The sequence below is a fragment of the Zonotrichia albicollis genome, chromosome 2, assembly GCF_047830755.1.
Source record: "Zonotrichia albicollis isolate bZonAlb1 chromosome 2, bZonAlb1.hap1, whole genome shotgun sequence".
NCBI lineage: Eukaryota > Metazoa > Chordata > Aves > Passeriformes > Passerellidae > Zonotrichia > Zonotrichia albicollis.
This window is the reverse complement of record NC_133820.1, coordinates 53,108,609-53,124,966: the sequence shown is the minus strand read 5'-3', so window position 1 is coordinate 53,124,966 and position 16,358 is coordinate 53,108,609. Positions and strand designations below refer to the sequence as shown.

Here is a 16,358-nt window from a genome sequence, read left to right as displayed (position 1 = left end):
ATATTTCAGGCTTGCCAATCCCCAGTTCTTCAGAGGCCCATCCATACTTTAGGTGAAGGAAAAAATCCTGATATTTTAGTCTTCCCAGCTGTACACACATACAAACCTTACTTGTGTGTGGCTCTTTATCAGTGCTGAAATAGGGGAAGTAAAAGCAAAAGCAATATATTCAGAATGCAACTGAGAATCATTAATACTGTTTTTCTGTTTTTTAAAGTTTTTGCATTTATTGCTTGAATAGTGGAAGAGTTTAGAAAAAATATCACCAAATACTTTAACAGATGTTATGCTTGCTATAATCACTTAATTGAATTTACGCCTATAAAGAATCAAAAAGTTCCTGTGCTTAAAACTCTAAATTCTGCTAAGCATTTTGATTTCAGAAAGTACAAATCTTTTATGTTACTTACTCAAACCTGAAGATGAATATTTCAAAGCTGAGCTGATCAAACCACTATCTGTTTTGAAAATGAGTTCCTATATTTCAAGAGGTATTTTAGCCTGACAACTCTAAATGTTATGCCATTTTACTAGAAGTGCATTATATGCATCAACAGTACATACTCATTATTTTCAAAACAACTCTATAACACTCTAGTCCTCACATTGTCTCCCTATGGGCATTCATGCTTCCACTGGGACGTCCAAATCTAGAAATAACAAAGTTAAGTGACAAAGGAGAGGAAAAGAGGTATATTGAAGGCATGGAATGAGGACAATAAAGTAGAATACACCTTCAAGCATCCAGAAGATCGAAATATCAGAGAGACACAAAAGCTATTCCATATTGCTCTGTGAGTGGCATGGACTTGTCCATTCATCTACTCAGCTGTTCAGATCAAATTTTGACTCATCTTAACTCCTTAGCAGAATGCACCAGGACAACAAAGCTGTTGTTTTCCATTGCCTGCCTCAACCTCTTTTTGTGCACAGTGAGAGCTGCATCTGAGACACCACAGTCTGCAGTCCAGTACAGTAAAATGAACTGGATGAATGAATAAACATGAATTTTAGCTTCTGTTAGTACACCAGGATGCTAGTACACCAGTACTGCAGGGACTCGGGAGAGCTCCTACTGTCAGCTACTGCTGACACAGAAAAAAGGTAGCACAAACAGAAATGGCAGTAACTGCATCAGCCACCCCAATTCAGTTTTTTCACTTGAACACCCATCTTAAGGTCAACAGAGAATGGAGCATGCAAATTCCAACAATCTTCTGATAGGTATCCAAGAAAAAAAGAAATAACAAGGACTCTGTTGTTGATCTTATATTACCTTTTCCTCCCGAATAGATAAAAATGTACTGTACCATTATTTTGTTTCCTGATTTGTCAGCCTCATTTGCCCTTCCAAAGCAAGGACAAGAGCTCTGAGCTCGACCAACAGAACCAACTTCTGGGTTCTGTTGCAACCTTCACTTTCTGGGACAGATGTTGTTTAGAAACCTTGATAGAATCCCAGCACTATCATACAATCATTCATTTCTTGAAGTAAAGAAACAATAGAGTTCCGGAAACAGATGGCATTTGTTTAAATTGTCAAATATGCAACAGGGATTTAAAAAAATAATGGTAGGAACAGAATCAACAGATTTGAAACAAACACTTTAGTCATTCCACACCCCAATTGTGCTGAGTTCCTCCCACAAATTGTACCATTGAAATTCTCTAGATAAAAATAATCCTATACAAGTACCAAAGACCCTCGTCTTGTGATCTTACAAGTACCTTAAACAAAGTTGCTTTGAAAGTAATCTAAAAAGTTAAATCTTAAAATTCATTCCTTCTGCCAGAGGGAAAGAGCTGGCTAATCTAAGCAGATAATTACTGTGGAAAAGCAGCATACAATCTTTCTATGCAAATTCACTCTCCATTGTAAATAGCTTTCTAGTCTAATTCAGGACTCAACCCTTCCCCACCCATCTAAAATAAAACCACCTTTTGTAAATACACTTGTCCCTAATGTATTCTACAGGGTCAACAAACTCAAGCACTAGAAAAGTTGTTGGGATGATGCCTACACTAAAAAACATCCATCCCCAGAACTCTGCCCTCAAGGTGGTGGCAAGATCCTGTCCTTTCTTTGCTTTGGATAAGGCAGTAGTAGACTGGAGATGTGGAAGCAATTTTAAACTCATTTGGAATTTGATAATTCCATTCAGAAGCTTGGCTGCGAATGGGAATTCTGTGCAAAGCAGGTTGAATATTAACCCCAAAAAGAACAGTCTTGAACATGAAAGCTTAACCTCAAGTAATTAAGGAGATGACCTGTAAGATATCCAAGTGATTCAGACTGTATGTGGCTCAACTGAATTTAATAGATAATTCAAGAAGAGCCAAGCAAATTCAAGAAGCCATTACACACCACAAGCCACAGTGGCTTGAAATTATGAGTAACCTGACATTTACCTTCTCAGATTCCTGATGAACCTCCAAAAGGCAGTGTCCTAACCTGGAGACTGCCAAGTTCACAGATTGATTGTCAAGATTTCTCTCTACATGCTGTAGGCATGTATAAAGCTCCTATGCAATTTTTTGTTGTTGTTTTAAATTTATTTATTTGAACAGAACATTGTATCCACAGCATGCACCATTAAAAATGTAATTTGGTACCTCTTAAAGTCAAATACACTTTTACACTGTTACAAAAGATGGGGGGAAAAGGAAACATCACTATTTTTTTCCTTTTTTTTTTTTTCTGTAGTTTTCTATAGAAATTTCCTGGTACAGATTTATTTGCTGCTTTGAATTACAGGATGCTTTTCCTCTGATGAGCTCTCCAAGAGGGTAGAGCAAATTCTAAATGAAAAGCATTGTATACCTGGATGCCCAGTATGAGAAAAAAAGAAGACTGAGCTTCTGGCATCACTGCTCAACTAAAACAAGAAAGGAAAACACCGTAGTGGACTCTAACAAACAACTACTATTAGCATTCTGAATTTGTTTGGTTTTGAGTTCTTTCTCTCCAGTACATTTGAGTCGATTTTTCAAAGTTCAACTTGAAACTAACTGCTGTAAACAACATAACTGCCAGGTATGAGCTAACAGTTCTGTAGATGGTTAGTTGCAAGCAATTTAATTATCCATGAATGACTTGAGGTGTGAGTCAGCAAAGATCATGAGCCCCAGCCACTAGAGGCAAGAGAAGAATTCAGCGCCCACAAGAAAAGATACCACATTTTAGAACTTCTGACCTATTCTTTGTGGCTTAATTAATAATGATTTCATAAATCATCATAACCCTATTACATTCTTAAATTAAGCATCTGATGCTACCTGAAACATCTGTCATAATGTAATTCTCTGCAGGGAAGAAAGCCCCAGACTTCAAAACCAGCAGTCACGGAGTGAAAGGCTTATGCTTTTCAGTGCACTTTCCTAAACAGCACTTGATAATAAAACACAGATACTAAAATAAAATGCTAGAATATCAGAATGTATTCCTTTGCTGTGTTTTTTTTTTTTTTTTTTTTTACATTCTGAAGAGCATGGTCTTATACTGCAGATATTAGATCTCACAGATATATAATTAGCCGTAATACAAAATAGATACAAACTCATTAAAGGCACACAACAGAATTCCATTGAGGCAATAATGTTTACTGTTTTCCTCTCTAGCAGCCATAAATCAGATAACACAAACAAAATAAAAGAGGATCAAAACAGGGATATTCCTAGGGAGAGATCCAGGTGACCAAGTTGGATAATACTAGGAGGAGCTCAGCAAACCTACTTCTTGCAAAATTTATGCCTGCAGTGTACACTGAGGAAAAAGATAGATGATCATTAAAAACATTGTTTTTGCAGCTGTCCCATCCATGTAAAGTTCTATGTTACCTATAAGGTTTGAAATGTAAAAATCATGCACCCATTTTACACAAAACTCCCACTGGGCAAGACAAATGACTGACCTCCTTTACTGTCAATCTCAAGTCTTTAATTTTTGTGCAAAATATTTACAAAGAGGGCTGGGAACAGGGTGATATGTCTAAAACGCAAATGGCAAAGTGTTATCAACTGTTGTTGTTTCTGAGGAAAACACAGTTGTTAGATTAGGAAAGCCACACCCTCTTCTCAGAGTAAGGGCAAGTCACACAAAGCTTTTGTTAGTATGGCTTTTTAGTGATATTAATTGGCTGTCACTCATCTTGTTATTTTTGCATTGAAAATACCATCTTCTGCAAAACTTTTCAGTTGCACAAGACACAGTTATAGCTTCACTGAATCACATGCAACTGGAGCTAATAACCATGTTCTGCCATCAAATAGTCATGCATTGCTGCATATCACATGCTTCCACAAGCATTCCAAACCAAAGGAAGAGACAAAACCAGCAATTGTTGCTGGCTTGTTTTATTTTTTTATGAGAAAAACTAGTAAAGATGGGGACCACTGTTTCTCAAACCAAATTTTCTGGCAAAAAGATTAAAAACTGAAAAAGGTTTTATAGCTTGAGTCCTTTGATGTTCACAGTTAGGAAACTAACCAAAATCATAAGCACTGTAGCTGATTTGAGGAACAAGGCAGTCTACTTATCCAAGACAGTCACAGAAATTCCTTACAACTCATGCATAACATGAGTCTAAACTAGGCATGGTATATGTGAAAGTGACTATGAAGATAAAGTTGCCTAACTTCCAGCAACATGAAAAAAACTACCTAAAATGCATTATACAGACACAGATAAGATTTTTTTGTCAAAGAAGAACAGGTCTTCTATGCAAAAATTAAATCCCTGTAAATAAAAGACAATAAATCATCAAAATTAGAAATCAAAGATAGGAATTTAAAAAAACAAAGCAACCCAAACAAATAAATCACTGGATTAAATAGGAGATGGATTAAAATAAGCATGAAGAACACCACCATAATTCTGTTTATGTGGAGTGTGTCATAAAGCCTAACTAAAATTACTTCTTACGTATTTAATGTAATGAGCTTACTGGAATAAATAAGTTATATTAAAAGAACAACTAAAATGCACAGTTTATAGGCAATGCAAATAGAACTGCTCTTATTGGATCTCAGACTGGAAAGCAGAAAGAAGCCAAAACAAAGTTACTAAAGACAGACCTTCAACTTCAGTATCACCTCAAAAATGATAACGGAGCTATCAATTCAATTCCAAATATTTTTTAATTGGTAAAAGAAAAAATCACCTAAATCACTTATATTCAATGCAAAAAGAATCTGAACCTTTAAAAAACCACTCAAATACATGCTGACAGAACAAGTCAGAGGTGAATTCCCAGTGCTAAGGTACATTAGGGTAGATTTTCAATGCTAAGCATGAAATAGAAATGCAGTCCTTACAATAAGCCCCTGTGCATATATCCATAGGGTTTTACAGATGTTATCAAGTCAGAACATCATTGCAGACTGAAGTAGAACTCCCTGGCCTGCACAGCTGTAGACATTTTTAGAAAAAGGAGGTGAAGGCAGAAGGCGGCACAGAGCAGGATTCATCTATACAAAGCTGTCTTTGATGATAAGCAAACATATATCTTGTTGGGGCATGTTAAAGATATGGATAAATTCTAGGTCACTGCTCTAGGGAGATCAAAAATTGAGCCTTACCCCATAAAAGCACACAGTATCATTCAAGCTCTGTTAGACTTGAATTTGATTCCTGTCAGTTTACCTTTTACTCTTACAAGCTTCTTTGATGTACATGACAATCCATCAGGCAATTGGTCCTTTGCAAGCTAGAAATCCCTTCTTTGAAGCTTCGAGTGAAATAAATCAGCTGTCAAGCATCATGAACTGTGTTTTTTTCCTGAACAGTTTTAAATGCCTGTTTAATGTCCAAACAATAAAATGTCTTTTCTCTGCTATGTTTAGGTTACAAGTAACATGAATGTTGTCTTTGTTCTCAGTCACCTGATTTTAAATGCAAAACCGTATGTCTTTAAAAAAGACATATTGACCCAATCTAAGACATTTATTGACCCAATCTAAGACATATAGCTGAGATACTGCAGATTTAGTTTAAAAATATACATATACAGCATAATTTTAACAGCCAAGAAATAATATGCAGCATGACAAAAAGTACATGCACACCATTTCTCTTTCCATGGTGGACACACCTAAAGAATGCCTGCAGTTTTACACCTGAGTAGCAGCAGCTCAGTGATGTCACTCCCCTACTTTTAGTTGCCAGTAAAATTAAACCTCCCCTCCCACGCCCTGCTAAGAGTTAGTGGAAGACCATGACCAAATACCAGTCCTCTTTGATGACAGTCTTCTGACTACCACAATGTTGTAGGGTGAGGATGAGGCAAACCTTGCAAGTGAAAACAAGCAGTTCAGACCTTCTGTCCAATGACTCAGTCAGGAAAATGAAAAAATTGAAGGGAGAGGAGACTTGAAAATAGACCATACTAATAGATACACTTGGAAAAGACTAAATCTGAGTTTCCCTTCTGTGTTACATAGAACTTCTTCAAAAAATACCAACAAGTCCTATGTTCCCTCTTGTATTGCCAAATTATTTATTTTTAGAAGCCACTACTCTTTAAGAACCATCTTACTTCCTCTCAGATGTTTTAGGAGACGCATGGGGGCCATGTGGTATGTAAGACTCATGATACTGAATTTAGCCTTTCTGAAGATGGATTGTAATCCAAATTTCTTACCAGTGGGGGTTAGCACTCCAGCTGCTGTGCTACTGTGTAAAAGCATCACTACAACTGCAGCAATGTCTTGCAGTAAAGAGTGGCTGAATTTCTGAACCTTGGAAACATTTCCAGGATTAGTCTGCTGAGGGAGGAGTATTTTGATGACATTAAAGAGGCTTACATTCAAGACATGTTGAGCTGTTCAGTTCTGCAAATGCAGAATTTCTGGTGTGTACAGAGACAGAACAATAAGCAGCTAGCAAATTATCCTGGCAAAAGTTCAGACAACCATATACTTAGCAATGCACAAGTAGTAATGAATATGTTCCTCTTTTTAGACCTTTAAATACTTCCTGTGTGTCAGTACACACTTTGCTGGTTTTTTACAGACTTATGTTACATCATAGAAAACTTATGTACCTTTTAGTAACCCACTGAAAACTGACTGAAACATAAAAGTAGCAGCAGAATTTAGAAGATTCCCAGTTGACTCAGTTGACAAAAGTACTCTTGAATACCTTCTGCTATAATAAATCAAGCTATGCCATGAAGACGCAGTTTTTTGACGTGTATTTTTAAAGTCTTGTATGGTTGCTATTTATTGAAATTTTTCTATTTTTGTGACATGAACCATTAAAAAACAACTGTGAATTCCCCCACCGTATTTCTGATAACATGACATAATAAACTATAAAAATGTTCAGACAGCAAAGAGAAGAGAATACTTACCAATATTAATTTCATCATCAGTTTCAGCATCTCCAATACACTCAAACTGAAAATCTTGTAAAGACTGTGAAAATTTTTGTACTGCCATGGATAAATCTAGAATTCAAGGAAAAAAAAAAAAAAACAAATCAGAATTACTCCACTAGAACTTCACTGGAGCAAGGCATCATGCATTTCTGCACTAAGTATTTTCTCTGCTTACAAAGTTTTCTTTCTTTGGACATTAAAATAATTTTTGGACATTAAAATAATTTTAAAATCACCATCACATTTTCAAAATCAAATATCTGAGATATCCTAGACACCTATGAAACAGGCTGATGCAAGATTTCAAACATTGATACATGTATCACATTGACAACTAAAGAACTTTTATACATCTTGAAAAGCAATAAATTATTATAAGAAATTGATGTATAGTGATAAATTGCATATGTAAGTATACCACTCTTTAAAGTATTGCAATATTAGTTCACAGATTAAAATAAAGCTCATGACAGTTTTTTCATTACCATTATCAAAATAATTACATTATAATTATTCTTATACACCACACTGCAAAGTGTTTTAGTGAAAAACCTTTGTAAAAAGAAATTGAAGAGGGAAAAAAAAAACAGTGCTTGCCAATCAACATGGTAATCCACAGATTATGAGCACTATTTTCAGTGAATTTCAGCAATCCAAACTTTATAGTGCAGAATTTCATAATAATTTTACAAAAAAACCCCACAGAATATCAACCACATAAATCTGTTATCTTTTTTTTCTTTTCTTAGAAATACTAATGGCAAATGGAGAGATAAATGTGATAATGAATAGATTTGGTCAAGACTTAAAAACACCACCAATCCAGATGAGCCCAGAAAACCAACAACAATTTTCTGCATCCTGGAGGCTGTATCTATGGCATCTATTCTGATGCTAGGAAAATTGACAATTAAGAATCTGACATCTATTAAATCTAAGGGAAATTAATGGTAGGGGTAAGCTATGAATGAAAGTCAAGTCATAAATTCTGTTTCAAAAGCATCAAAGCTGTCTAGACATGGTCCTGGGTACCTGGCCCTGCTTGAGCAAGGCAGCTGGACGAGATGACTGCCATGGGTCCCTTCCAGCCTCAGTCATTTCGTGATTCTGTGATTTCTTTATGCTCTGTAACTGTAAAGCCATAAATACTCATTCAATCAGTGCTGGACACAAAATCAAGAGGGCTAACCTTTGTCCAGGCAGGAATAAAACCTAACATATAAATATAAAAATTGGCCTAAATATCCTAAATCAACACACAAACAACTTCCATACACATAAAGTATGATTAAATTTGAATGATCTCCAACAGTAATAACCATTTCACTATCCTAAATGAAATTAAGAATTCAAAAATGATTGAAATAAAGATTTTAAACACCTCCAAACAACAATCCACAAAATAAGATGACTGTTTTTTTTTTTATTTCAGTTTAATTAAAGGTAATCACTATCAAGCAAGAAAATCCGTTCCTGGATTTTGCACTGGCCAGAATTTACTCAATGACTGTTCCTCTTGTATTTTTATAGGTAGCTATAGAATACATCAGTCCAAAAAGAGACCCATCATCTTTAGACAATACAGACATGAACAGATCTTTTTTTCTTCTATTAGTAGGGAATTCTGTAGGCATATCTGATAAATAACGAAGATGTGAAGAGCTGGGTAAACAAATTCTGTATCTTTTGATAAAGCACATGGGAAACAGGAAAGAATGCTACCCAGATTTATTGCATCCTTACTGTACATTTCCTACTGTGCTGTACATGAAGATGATGTTATTAAGTGCATTAACAAATTGAATGCTAAACAAAAACTGCTTCCTATAGTTTGTATACATGAAAACAAAATAATCTTTATAAGATGAATGACTGCGTTTTATGCAAATACAGCTTCTTTCATAGCTAAGTATACGATTGTTTTACATTTGTAAGAAAGATCTAAACTTGAAATTGTCACAGTAGTATATTTTAAGTTTTAAGGAAGAAATACAGTTTTATTATTCACTCTTTCACCAGGTTAATATACTGAGTATATCCCAAACCCTCCTATAAAATCGCTGTATGGCAACTGATGCCAAAAGGAATTATATGGCCGTAATGCAATTGAATGGAAACATTTCTATATTTCAAGTACACTGGAATGCAAAATTAACTCTTGCTAATAGGAATGGAGGTTTATTTCCTTTGGACAATCAAATACTGCCCATGATGAACAGCATCTCTGTGAATGCGAAAGGAAATGAGAGAGCATGGGCTCTCCCCTATCATTCTTCCACATATGCAGGATTTGGTGGAACAAATGTCAAAGTAAAGGAAAATAAATGTTAAAAATACCAAAGATGGAGTCTCTACTTCATATCCTGGATTATTGATATATGATGCCAATTGCTCTTTCACTGTATCAGCAAATCAGACACAGCTTATACATTTTGAACCTGAAGGAGGTATGTTTAACCTAGTTCAGAATAGGATTATTCTAGTTAAGAATAGTTAAGAATGAAGAATTAAGGAGCTCATGAGATAACTTGATAAACTCATGCAGCAAGATACCATTTGGAGATATCTGTCTCTATATGAGGCCTTTCCTCATACCTTGAGAGTATTAGACAATACCATAATGAGATTAAAGCTGTTCAATGTAGCAAAGAATAAAACGAAGTTCCAAGGTCAGATGTTTCCTGTAACACTCATTTACAAGTTCTGCACAAAGTTAATCTAACCTGAAAAGATAAAAAAGTATTATTCTACAGAAAATTCCAGCTGACTTGGACAGCTTCCTAAAGGCTGAGATAAGAGTTACTTTCTAAGACTGACATTGCAGTTGAATCACCAACACTGGACCAAGCAGTACTACTTTGTCGTACTTATCACTTTCTTAGGAGCATCATCACTTTAAACGATTATAAAATTATAAACCAAGTTACAGAAAGGAGCAGCTGTGCAGTAGGCATATCTTTTCTAAAAGATACCAAGATTCAAAACTGAATTAAACAATATTTAAGAGCAACTGTCTCCAATCAAGAAGAGGCAAATGATGGATAAAAAAAAAAAAAGAAAAGAGCAGATAGAGCAGAGACCTCGCCCAGGTTTACAAGATGTCATTTATCCCTGCATATCCCAAAGTCTTAATGTTGAGTGTCCTCAATGCATGCTGCTGCTTCCAGAAGGAAGGTAATCACCACACAAATCACCTTTTTAGAGTCTGTGGCATTATTCAGAGTTGCTCTTACTCAGCATTGTAAAGTCCTGTCCCTCCTTTCATTGAATTCACATGAACTAGAACATTCATTTAGCTCAGGGCAGAAATTTTCCTTCAAGGAGAGACAACTGATCTTCTAAGTTACTATGAAAAGCTCACCAGCTTTACTGACTGGCAGTACAAGTCTATCAACCAGGGAAGGATGGCTGCTCTAAAGTCTCAACGAGCTCACGAAGGCTGTTGCCCCTGCTCCTCTGCAGGCACTTAAGTAATTTCTCTGGGTGTCAGCAAAAGAAGGAAAATGCAACCTGGTAACCCTCATTTGCCAGAGGGGCAGTTCTGTTAATATGTATTTTCTGAGAGTACTCATTCACCTCTACCACTTGTTCCCTGCTTTCTCTGATTCCAAAGAAGGATTCAGCTCCATTTTGCAGTGAGGAACATAGTCAAGAGTAGCCATCTACACACTACATACTGTCAGTGCAAGGAGGTAACTGTGACAGAGTTGCCTGTTTTAGTCAGGGCTTCAGCAAATCAATGGGCCAACAAGATTTTTTTTTTTGTGGGGCTGAAAGAGGAAGTACTAAAGAAGTTACCACACTGTGACCGGAAATAATAAAAGGATAACTACAACAAAGCTTAACCACAACAAAGTAATATAACAGCAGTATTGCATATGGATACATACAATACCAACCATCAGTACCATAATGCCAATGAAAGAATAATAAAAGTCATCATCCATTCTGGAGAGTCGCTGAGGAATCATGAAATGCACTACTCTATTGTACTTCTCCCTGAAGTTTTATATATTTGATTAATCTATTTAACACATATTTTTCAATTAAAAAAACCCCACATATAAATCTTCTGGATTATTCTGGAAGGCAGGTTTATTTAAGACTCACTCTCTTTGAAATTGCCAAAGAGAACTATGCAATATGAACTGTAATACATTAACTTATTTTAGGTATCAGAGCCTTACAGATGAATATGGGACAATAAAACTGGGATGATCCAGACCCTTTGCATCACAAGAACTGTTCTTCCACTTTCTTGTCCTAGATTTGTTAAACAGATTGTAAAATAATTTCTTACTTAGAGTCTTGAAGAGGAGGAGAGAACAATACATTGCAACAATGTGATGAAATATCGGATGCTATTTCCTGAAGAATGAAAAAACAAGTGTATGCTTCGGCATGGCACAGCCTGTCACAACAAGGACAAAGTCCTACAGACAAGGACACTTGAAAAGATTTCCACAAGTTGGTAAGCACAATGAATTTTTTTATTGGGCTGTGATGGTTGTCATTTGTTCGGTTTTGCCAGTCTGGTGTCTGGAAGAACAGCAGAAAGTCCAAACTTAGGATAGGGATCAATCAATCTCCAGAAGCAGAAACTTTGGAGCACTTGCAGAGGACTCATATCCCTACGCTAGTAGCAGCCTGCAAGAAAGTGTTCTCAGCAAACACATCAAAGCCCAAGTCTTTCCACTTGTTTGCTTACAAAGATGACTTCATTAGCTAATGGAGTTCCAATAACCAATGTTCCTCCTGACTCTTGTCAATCATCCTGGGAAAGCTTAGTATCATTCACTGGGTTAATAAAGAAAAATAGCAGTTGAAAACTCATGAGAAGATTAAACATGCCTAAATGAACTCCTGAGCACCAGCTGGAATGCAGTAAATGGGACTTCAAACAGGCACTGTGGCTAATACAGTAACAGCAACATATCTGGCCATCTGACACAAAGCTAGTTATTATTCCATGGCTTCAAAGACAGAAGAAGCAAAGGGGTGATGATTGACCTAGCAGGATATTAGAGGCAATCCTTCAGTCGGCTGAATTTCAGGACAGCTGAACACTGGAAAGGAAACCTCAGTACAGTACAGTCACCTTTGGTGTTTCAAATCTGTGGGGCAGTAAGAGTCCACCACCAGATATGATGCATTGTGGTGCTCTGCTTGATGAGATACTCCATTTGGTCATGCACTGACATACAAGTTTATTAAAACCCAAGCTAGTCAGCAAAACTTAGCATTAAGATATTGTAATATGTGAATAAAGCACAGTAGAAATTGAACAGTATTGCCAAAGTAATTGATAAAACGGCATGCTAAAACACAGAGAAATATTTATCTAGTTTGTTGACTTCTACTCCTCAATACCTGGAAATGAATCATCATTATGGTTATTTTTAATTGCTTTACAAATAGATTTATTTTCTTAATTTATTTCTTAAGCAACTCTCATTCTATAAACAATTGCTCAGGCTAAGTTATCTAAACACTTAAAAAAAGTAGTTTTTATATGAGAGACATGATTATTATTATGAAATAGCAGCTGTGAGCATGGTTTGCAGTATTCTTACCACACTAAATGACAGAAGCAAGGAAGCATTTAAAAATTCATAAAAGTGAAAAAAGGGCTTTCAGTATTACAAATATAAATCTGTAAAACACTATTTATTCAGGAAAAATGCTTGTGAGATACATGTCTCCCTAAACAGTTCATGACAGGCACTTCTACACTGAAGATGAACAGAGAACTTCCTCGGCTTTGTTATTTTATGAGGGAATGAGCTTCAAGGATTTGAGCTATATCAACAGCCAGAAATAAGCTGGAGGAACAAGAACACCCCACTGAGAAGCACTGAACTTCAACAGCTTCTGTGTTTGCTACAGTCAATTTGATTGTAAGTAGAACATGTCACAGTGGGATATCTTTTTCCACACCATAGACTGTAAACACAGAAGCTGGCAGTACAATTATGTTTAGGCATTATGAATGATTAAGCAGCTAAAAGCAGTGATCACACAAGACTGTGTATATCACTAGTATATTTCAAATTTCTTCCTGGCTTAAGGGCTTTCTCATTAAAACTTCCAGTTTCACAGTAGTAGGTTCTAACTCAGAGAAAGGCATCAAAATGCATTTTCTTTGCTATTTCTGCCTTTTCACTCTTCATTGCTCACTAATAATTTAAAATTAAAAATAAATTATTATCAGTAGTTTTAGGTAATTATCACATTTAGAAAAATCTTCTTGCTCATAACATATATAGTAGCACAAATAAAGGGACCTGAAGGTTAGCACAAATAAAGGGACCTGAAAATGTCTTACAAATCATCCCAAAGCAGCAATCCTGAGCCTGGGAATGTTGGCACATATGCCAGTAATGCAATTAATTCCTTCGACTGCATATGAAAAGAATTCTGGGTTTTGCTGCCAGAACAGGTAATCCCAATTTAATAAAACATCACTATCATAACATGTCGAAATCACCTACAGTTAGAGAGCAATTTACAGTGCACGTTAACATGCCTTCTAAACACTGACAAAAAGATCTGTATAGTCAGCTGATGCAGCTTCTGATGTCTTTGGTTTCATGGCTTTCAATGCCTCCTTTGAAGGACTCCTTCCTTTGAATGGAATATTTTCCATGGTATTTCTATTTTTAGAAGTCTATTTGATGAAATTATTTACACACACTTATTATTCTTTATTTCTCAGCTGAGTTAATTTCCGGATAACATAAACTTTTCTGATTATCATAGGAAAAAAAAAAGTGACAACAGAGAGAACTCCTTTCATGAGTGACCACATTTTATCCAAATTCAGCAGAATTTAATTTGGCAAAACACAGGGCAGGCTGGCACAGAGTAAAGACTATCTGCAGGGGCTGATCGAGCTAATGCTGGCCACATGCCACAATGCTTTTTTAAAGAATCCACAAGAAAGCACCACAAGGGAATAGAGAATCCAGTGGCCAGTGCCAGAGATTTTGCAGCTCTAGGGCCACTGCTCTGTATTGACACAGTCTTTCATTGTTGCTCTCAAGAAACTCTTTATCCCCTTTATTTGCCAGCTTCATGAGTGCATATTCTTTGCCAACTTGCTATTCACAGAACAATAATAAGCAACTAAAACAAACTACTCTCTACCAACTCCCTACCCCTACAATCCTACATTACTTTTTTACCTTAGGCTTTATGCTTTGCTCTTAATTTCAGGGAAGCTAACTTCTTCCCACAATCTCCAGGGAAAGGACATCAGGAGAATATGTCAACATGTAGCCCATGCATTGTGCATTCCTCTGCGGTTACATAAGGCACTGAAATTTTTCAGTGTCGTTCTCTTACTCATGAATATTTCCATGAGAAAAATGCACAATTTGCTTTCCCATTCTAGAAAGCACTGAGAAATCCCCTTGATCAAATGCAACAAAATCCCCACTTTCTTAACTATGAGGCAAGAGCTACTGAAAAGTCTGTATGCTCTATAAACTTCATAGCTATTCATACCAACACTGTTCAGTCACAACTTCCTTATGTTAGACACTTGTGCAATACTTTGGATATTCTTAGAACTTCTCTACAGTTAGGAACTAAGTCTAACACAGTCTTGATGACACTTCAAGAGCACAACACTGATATGATTTAATGAGAGGGGGATTTTTAATGAGAGGGGGATTTTTATGCCACATTTGTATGCTTACTTGATAAAAAACATACTAAAACTTCCATGAAAATAACTGTTGAACCTAATAAAATTATACAGACAACAGACAATATTGATCATATTCCATCCCTCTTTTCACAATTCCTCTCCTTACCCCACTCACTTTGTGTGAACCTAACCTTATTCACATAATCAGAACAGAAAGAAATGAACTTTAGCCCAGTATGCAAAAGCTGTAAAGTCTATAAAATTACTAACTTGTTTTGACTTTGCCTAATTATAAATACATGAAATAATAAAAATGCACCTAAAAATCTATGTCCTGTAACCCTTAATGTGGAGGACACAATACAGTACATACTGCTCATCTGTTTTTCTGAAGTTAAAGCATGTATGTAACTTCATAGCTCTTTCTCATATTAAGTGATGTCATTTTGTTTCAATACTCCCACATTCTTGTATTTTATTTCTCATTACCTCATTCTTACAAAATCTTTTCTCAATATTTTAGTTTATAAGACTGTTTAACTGTTTACTGCTGCATTTGATTAGAGAACAAACTGACTTTGCAGGGAATTAGCATGGTTTAAACCTTTCAATCATGAAACCATATTCACAGAATTACACTTTACAAGTGACTAATCACATGGTACAAAGCAGAACAGAAAATTTTCCTTTGCCACCACTGCAATTTTTTACAGTCTTTCCCTGTATGGCTACAATTTTCCCAAATATGGCTACAATTTTCAGAAAGCATTTGGTTTCCTTTTACTTCTCAAATTGTAAAGATTGGCTGTAGGGTACAACCTAGTACTATTTCTAGCATATTATTATATTTTTCTAAATTACATTCAACCAAAACATTTCTATGCAATGAGAGTTTTGCTTATTGTTATCCTGTACACTTTTTGACCAAGATCCACTGCAAAGGCCTGAAATATTCCTACATTTCTTCTGTCCTAGAGAAATATAAATCTTAGAAAACAAGTACATTTCCCTACTTTTACTTCCATTCTCAAATAAATATCATTACTAACTCATCTGCATTCTCAGTATTTTCCCTGTCTGTTGGTAAAACTACTCCATAGTTCTCTATCAGAAAGGTCTCAAAGATTCCTAAACTTTTGTTCCTGCAAACTTGCTTTGACCCTCAACATACTTCCTCTTGCTCCTTGTGGGGATTTTAAATGCTCTTTCATGATCTTCCACATTCTTCCCCCACCCCATGGATGTTTATTTCCCAGAACAGTGTCAGACTTTTCCAGGGAGTTGGGTCCACATTCCAATATTCTCCCCCCAGACTCTTGCAATGAAACACG

The 16,358-nt window shown here is 35.9% G+C and overlaps 1 protein-coding gene across 1 annotated transcript in view; it reads right to left on the bottom strand.

Annotated features, from left to right (window-relative positions):
• Positions 1-16,358, bottom strand: part of ARHGAP42 (Rho GTPase activating protein 42) — a 139,393-nt gene that overhangs the window by 100,117 nt on the left and 22,918 nt on the right. Inside the window, exon 2 of the mRNA XM_005482595.4 lies at positions 7,350-7,445. Coding sequence (XP_005482652.2) covers positions 7,350-7,445 — 96 coding nt within the window. The remainder of the gene's footprint in view (positions 1-7,349; positions 7,446-16,358) is intronic.